This window comes from Juglans microcarpa x Juglans regia, chromosome 4D (genome assembly GCF_004785595.1).
Source record: "Juglans microcarpa x Juglans regia isolate MS1-56 chromosome 4D, Jm3101_v1.0, whole genome shotgun sequence".
Taxonomy (NCBI): domain Eukaryota; kingdom Viridiplantae; phylum Streptophyta; class Magnoliopsida; order Fagales; family Juglandaceae; genus Juglans; species Juglans microcarpa x Juglans regia.
The window spans coordinates 33,918,726-33,926,677 of NC_054600.1; the positions used below are offsets into that span (position 1 = coordinate 33,918,726).

A 7,952-nucleotide genomic window follows, 5' to 3' on the forward strand; every position below is an offset into this window, starting at 1 on the left:
CAAGTCCCTCCAAGAGCCACCCTCTCCCAACTGTATCAATATTTTAATCTAATCCCATTGGGATTATATTATATATATATATATATATTATTCATGATCAAGATTATTACATGTTCGTTCTGGTTAATATAATTCAGTATTCCATTGTCAGACATCTATCCAATATCCCTGATCTAAACCTTAAGTTTCTGGCAGCTTGCTTCATTTTTGTTTCGCTTTCAAATTTCCAGGCTACCTTATAACTATCATCGATCGCCATCCTCATCATGAGTACTCTCTCTGAAGCCTACAAAGACCAACCTCTCCACCTCAAGCATATCATCCCCCTAGACTTTGCCTCCGTTGGATCGCTCATGCCGGACTCCCATGTCTGGCCTGGATCCGGCGATTTCCCACCGTCGGAGGAGGAGTACAACCGGTCGTCGGTGCCGGTCATTGACCTGAGAGATCCCAATGCCTCGGAGCATATCCGACGGGCATGCGAGGCGTGGGGTGTGTTCCAGCTGATAAACCATGGGATATCTCCGATACTTATAGAAGAGGTTGAGCACGAGGCTGAACGATTCTTTGCTCTTCCAGCTCAACAGAAATTGAAGGCGCTACGGTCCCCCGGTGGGGCCACCGGATACGGCGTCGCTCGGATAACGCCATTCTTCTCCAAGCATATGTGGCATGAAGGCTTCACCATCATGGGGTCTCCACTCGATCATGCAAGGGAAGTTTGGCCCCATGATCACCAACGGTTTTGGTAACTAATCCAATATCCATGCACTTCCATGCACGTGGCCCTTACACTTGCACAGATTATATACTAATTAGAGCTAGCTAGCTTCATAATTCTACTATTATTTTATTAATTATACTTCGGATTTGTTTGGCAGCTATATATAGCTAGCAATGTTTTATTATTATTTCTAATTTTTACAGACAAAAAACCCAGTAGGTTTGGTTTCTGCCTTTCTTCTGCATATATATATATATATATTTATTTATTTATAGGTTTTCAATGGTGATGGCCTTTCACAAGTACATGGACAAGGCCCGGACTTCAAAAATATTTATACGATTTAGTTCAATCGAAAAAGTAGTACTCATGGAGAGAGAGTGACAATTAATTTAGCTTTTATCTAGTAGTACTAGTACTAGACGTAGAAGTGGCCACTGGGGAATAATTCTTTATATATATATATATCTTATATAAGCTAGCTGTTGGCGTTCTATATATGACCAGCACTAGTAATGAGAATAATTAAGCAGGTAGATATATCGCTTCTTAATAATCAAATAATATTTGTGAGTAGCACTATATATATATATATATATATATATATATATATAACATATATATTAATTAGCCTTAGAACTTGAAATCTGAAAAATTATTTACAAGTCTTTTTTTTTCCTAGCTAGACTAGCTAGTATTCTAGATCAGTAACCATTCATTTGTTTAAGTTGAGATTGAATCGTACGTATCCCATGATCTCATCGATGATCATCTAGCTGTCCTAATGATCTCGTGTCAAACAGTACTAATTAATTCGAGAATAATAATTAATATAGTTTTTAGGAATCTAAAAGTAAGGTTAAAGGCTGCAATAATATTATAATATTCCTTCTCAGACGACTGACCCAAAAATTCATGCGAATTAATCCCTTTAATTAGTTTGATAAACTCAGAGCTAAAAAATAATTAGCTACAATCCCTTTACACAATATTATATATATATATATATATATATATATCTCACTTTCGAAGCTCAGCTTTAAAAAGATGATGAATTCAACATCTTTTATCATTCATGTTATTCATAATTTATACCATGATTCTAATCACAAGCTTCTCTTTTTTTTTTTTTTGGGTCTCTGTTTGATTACAGCAATGCAATGGAAAGATATCAGAAGGAGATGAAGACTCTAGCAGAGCGAATAATCCGTCTAATCTTCAGGTCATTAAGCATTAATTCCGAAGAAGAGATAAGCTGGCTAGGTTCAAGCTGCAATGTCTCCACAGCTTTACAGCTAAATTCATACCCTTCCTGTCCGGACCCAAACCAGGCCATGGGTCTAGGCCCCCATACCGACACCTTCCTCTTGACCATCCTCCACCAAAGCCAAACAATAAATGGCCTCCAAATTTCCAGGGATGGAGTCGGATGGCTTCCTATTTCTCCACTCCCCGGTGCACTTTTTGTTAACATGGGAGATCTCTTCCACCTTATCTCCAATGCCCGATTTTCAAACGTTCTTCATCGCGTGGTCGTGAACGGCACTCGGCAAAGATTTTCCGTTGCCTACTTTTATGGTCCGCCAACGGAGTTTGTCGTGTCGCCTCTGTGTAAGGGTTTGAATTCAGGACAAGTACCTCTTTACCGCTCTGTGGCAGTGAAAGATTATGTTAGTCTGAAGGCCAAACATATGGAGAATGCGCTTTCTGTTATCAGAATTGATTAAATTAAATGAAGAATTAAAAAAAAAAAAAAAAAAAAAGGAATAAAAGAAGAAGAGGATGGATGAAAAGTCAAGCTAGGCCGGCAAAGTGATGCATGTAATATATATATATATATATATATATATATATATATAATTGTGATTTCAGTTGCAAAAAGCTTAGACAGAAAGTTCATGTATGGAAAAGGGTTTTTATAATTAGAATCATGATGCAGTACTCATTAACCATTAATTTCTTTATTTTTACTTATTTATATATATATATATATATATATATATATATATATATATAAAGTAAATTTTCTTATCGGCCTTCATTTCGATGCATTAAAAATGCTTACGAATTATCATGTGTTTTCTATTGACTCGTATACTCATGAAAAATCGTTAGATCGATATCATGCATATAATATAACTGTTTAATTACTTGACCATGCATATATACAGGGACGGACCTAGCCCACACCAACACCTGCCCTGGCCATAGACGTTTGAGCTAATCAGACTGCATGGCCATCCTGGATCTATATAATATATATAGTACTGATCTTGGTTCTGTCTTTGCAGTAGTGTGATTAATTATATCAGTTAAAACCTTTTAGTAGTTAATTTTCCACGGGTAGTTCAAGTTTTTAGACGATGCATCGACGCTTTAATTGATCAGAATATCTCTCTGTGATCTCAATCGATCCTAACCTCTCTTTGTGCCAATCAGTGAGGGGAGAGGAGCTCTTCATCTTCATTTACCCACCATTTCCGCGCTCGCGGTCTCTTCCAGCTTGCTAAGACTTAAAGATTATATGAGTGATGATCAATATTATTCAATCATCTCCTTGACACAAGCATCGCACCACCAACTTTTTAGGCTATCAATCTACAAATCAAATGAAACAAGGTACATCAAATTCATAGGCGCATGATCAGCCCCAGGAGCTGATCAAGTCTCAAGCGGCGTTGTGTCTAGCTACGAGCTAGCTAGCCTTCTGGAGCCGGCCACCAGTACGCCAATTCATCATGATGAATTAAGTTTACAACTTCAAATAATTCTCAAGATCTATAATATTAGTATCGATGCTCGATCGAACCAGTACCAGTACTGCCTCATGTATCGTATCTTGGATGTCGACAATGCTTTGATTGGATTGATCGATCCATTGTACCTGCCTATGATATTCTTACTTTCTTTTACCACGTGGAATCCTCCAATGTATAATTGATCACCACGACAAACTCATACAACCTCTCATGTCCCGACACACTCACTGCAACCCATGCAAGTTGCAACAGACAACAAATAAAATTAATGGTACGTCCTTAACACGCTGAATCACTCAGTATACCAGCTAGCTATCATGTGGTAGTCATTTCCTTAACACGTGATTGGTCATGTCAAGAGAAATTTCCATGCATGCAATTAGATCATCATCATCAAATTACCATGTCAAATTCATGATTAATACACACACACACACACACATATATATATACCGAAAGCTAGCTAGCTCAAAACTTCTTTTCTCTCCTCCGCTTCCTTTTAGTTAACTTCTTGTTGTACTTCTCCCCATGATCCAAATGATCTGTTTTTTCTGTTATAATTTTTTTTTTTTTAAATATGTTATCATTATGTTTTTGTTATGCCATCGTATCTAATAAAATGCTATAATATTCATGCTATATCTAAGATAAGCAACCCTTCAATTAATTAATTAGAAATTAATCAAGTGTGTATATATATGAGTTTGGCTACTCATCATCCTCATGCATACTTGCACATAACACACATTTGTTTTAAAAAAAATTGGTTTTATTCTTTCTAAATTAACTAATTAAGTTCTTTTACTCATCATTCATACACCACACATTTGGTAAGAGAAAAAAAATTAAAAAATTAAAAAACTAAGTGTATTGTGTGGTGTAAAAATAATGAGAATAATTTTTCTATATACATAATATTCGTTTAGAGAAAAATATAAAATGTTTTAATTATTATTTTACATGTCAATCTATCCTTATAAAGAAAAGACACAAGGAATAAAAATATCTTAAATTCAACAAGCATTAATGTGGTGAGCACTAGTACTCCGAGATGCGTCACATTCGTCGGTATTAAAGTCAATGAGTCATCCTACACATGGGCCGAGGGATACGCCACAAGTCTTGTTTATAACGGAGAAAATGGGATGTCTGTCAGCTCAATTAATTTACGATTGGGAAAAGAACTATCTTGGCTACATATGCATGCAAAAAGATAATGATCCAACGTATATATAATGCAACACTTCGCAACCATTGATCGATCCCGATCAGTAGTCCTAAAATCAAAGATATAAAAAGAAGCTAGGCTAGGCCGGAAGGAATATATATTAATATTACTATTAGAAACCAGCTTAACCCTGCTATATATATATATATATATATATATATATATATATATATATAATATATCAGTTCCACTGCAGAGTGGTCCGGCTATTAAACTGAGAATAGCAGCCCTCCATTTATATGGTGACATGTAGACAAAAATAAAATAAACTAATTAAGCCTCACAACACAAAATTACCACAAGCAATTCACAAAAATCGGATTTCAAGCAATAAACTAATTAGTCTTTGTCTCCAAGCACTTCCAACCTGCCTCAGTGCTGCGCCACCAAGCCGCCCACCACCACCATCTAATTTCGATGTCGATATCCGTTACCACTGCAAAGTAGATCATTTTTCATCTGAATACACCCATTCGAGAAGGACCCTTCAGTCGTGCCTCATTGCCTCTAACGAAAACATAGCAGTTTTTGCATATCGGCAAAACCAAACCCGTCGCTGCACCTTGAGACACTAGACTCGTTGCCACCACCAAGCTCAGTCGCTGCCACCAACCTCCATTGTCCCATCTAGCTCCATCGGCCCCCATTGAGATAATTCCTCCATCGCCCCCCGGGGGGCCCCGGCGACTTGCTCTTATTTGTGTTGATTTCGTCTAATTTGTGTACTGATTTGGAGTTATTTATGATGTATAAAAATGCTGTGTACCAAAATCAACCCAACTGACACAGCTTCTTAACAATGAAAAAAATGTGAGCTCAAATACCTCATCTTCTAGCAAGGCTTGTTTTTCTACTTCTACAATTTAGTCATGTAGCAGACTTTCCACGAGAACACTATCAAGAGAGATTCTATTGGGTCTTTTATTTAGTTGGTGTCCTTTTTCTCTAATCACTATTCACAAAAATCCAGAGAATGGGACGGGAAAGGCAAGAGCAAGGTGAACTTTGTTCGCCGTTTGAAGTGGTGGTTGTTGGTGATGTTATGGGTAAGGGCGGTCCTTGGTCATGGGCTTTGGTAGTGCAGTAGCATCAACAAATATGTTGATGGCTTGTGTGTAAAATAAAGAGGAGAGGGCACAGGAGGAGTTTTGTGAATTTTTTATCAACTGTAGTCAGGTGCACAAAATGTAAAATGAAGGATCTAAGTGGCAAAATATTATTGGAGGGCTGTTATTTGGGTATGAATAGCCTGACCGGTATATAGGTTTTCTCTATATATAATATATGTGGAAAATGTTAAATATACTTAAGAAAAACTTATAAAAAAATTTCTCCACATATCAATTATTGATATGTTGAAAATAATGAAATTTGAAATTCAAATTTTGAATTAAAAAAAAAACTAACAAAATGAAATAAAGTTGTAAGTACATATAATATATATATATGTATATATAGCTGGACCGAACAATTTCATGCAAAAAATGAACATTTTTCTACATGAAATGACACATATATAGAAAGTAGGAAACCTAAGAAGAACACCGAATTCAGGATACGTGACAAACAAAATTTAAGGCACCCACAAAACTCCAGAAAATCAGCGTAAGCATGCAGGAAAAAAAAAAAAAAAGCAGAAAACCGTCCAAAAGACACAACACGTCTTTTACGCTCAACCACGGCATAGGCACGTGTAAATTCGTAGAAACCTAAGACCTATTTCACACTACATGATTTCGGATAAACAGCACAATCAGTAACGACAAACAAAAGAATAAAACAAGAAATAGTACTTAAAGGCTATGAATTTGGAATTTAAAAGTTCATGTCACGTAAAAGGGAACTGTCTTTGGGAAAAGGACCTAAAGTTTCCATCTTTGAGGGGATCGAGCATGTTTTACTTTAGATATATTTTTATGCATAAACAAACGTATATAAGTGCTGCCGTCACAAAAATCACATAAAAATAAGGGAGGATTTGTAACGATGGCGACTTTTTTTTAGGAAAAATTATTATATTTACAAGCGTATAAAGGATACGCGTTTATACTCCGACATGCCAATATGTAATTTTAAAATAATTGAATTTTAATTTTATTTTAAAATTTTAATTTTACTATATCATCGATCCATGTCATTTATTTATGGTCCAACTCGCAAATATAAAAATATCTATTTAAACTTGTATTTGATATATATATTTTTTTTAATTTTGAAGGACAAAAATGATTTTTTGATAATTTCTTAGGATGACGAGCTTTATTGAAAGTAAGTTTTTTCATAGAAAAAATTTTGGTATCAACCGATTGTTGGGCGCATCCCCCACACCCCATGTGGCAGACCAGTTCACTAAAAAGTGAACCGGTGCACCTATCCCTAACTCCGCTGGGTCCCTCCCCCCTCCCCTCTGTTGCAATTTCTCATTTCCGTAGCCCTCATTCGGCTTCCCCCACTCGGGAAGCCCCCAACCTCGCTGTGCGTACACTTTCAATGTTCTCTATTTTTACTCACTTCGATTATTTTCTCATAACTCGGAAACTTCAAATTCAAACTCTATCCTCTTTCCCCCAAACAACAACGTCTATGTAGGTTTCACTCTATCCCAGTGGATTGAAAACTAGAGGACTTGGAAAAAAAACACAGAACCCAAAGAAAAACCTTTGGGAAAAAACCAGAATCCAATGGTTTCACTTCATCTATATTCTTTTGGAGATATATAATGAGTGAGTAGCTAGAGAGCGAGTGAGTTGCAATGGTGGCTGGAAAGGTGAGACTGGCCATGGGGCTGCAGAAGTCTCCGTCCTGCTCGAAGCAGGAGATGCCCCCGAACCGCCATTGCCATCACCGAGCTCGGCTAAGGTTCCCTAGAAAGTGGTGTTCTCCAGGTCCTTCAGGGCTCAGGTCCAGCCTCGCCCACTTGATGTCATGGAGCTGCTTCGTCTAGCCAAGGAGCTCCGTGAGAAAGAGTCACGCTTGAAGACCTAGCTCCTCGAGTACAAGCTTTTGAAAGAGTCTGTCGCCATTGTCCCTATCCATGAGAACGAGATATTTGCCAAGGATGCAGTGCTCGAATGAGCCTTCAACAGAATTGAGTGCTTGGAGATTGAGAACCAAACATTGAGCATGGAACTGAAAGGGTTAAAAAGGAGGATGGAAGAGAATGAGAGAAAAGAAGGCGATAAGAAAGTCAAGGTAATAGAGACTTAGATTTCGGAGTTAAAGAGAACAGTGTTGGATCACA

At 37.1% G+C, this 7,952-nt stretch overlaps 1 protein-coding gene across 1 annotated transcript; it reads left to right on the top strand.

The window, feature by feature from the left end:
• On the top strand, window positions 1–2,486 carry LOC121261294 (gibberellin 3-beta-dioxygenase 1-like). Its single transcript, XM_041163600.1, has 2 exons — window positions 1–748; window positions 1,878–2,486. The coding sequence occupies exons 1-2, from the start codon at window positions 267–269 to the stop codon at window positions 2,449–2,451; spliced, it is 1,056 nt and encodes a 351-aa protein (XP_041019534.1). The 5' UTR covers window positions 1–266; the 3' UTR covers window positions 2,452–2,486.
• Window positions 2,487–7,952: the final 5,466 nt, after the last annotated feature.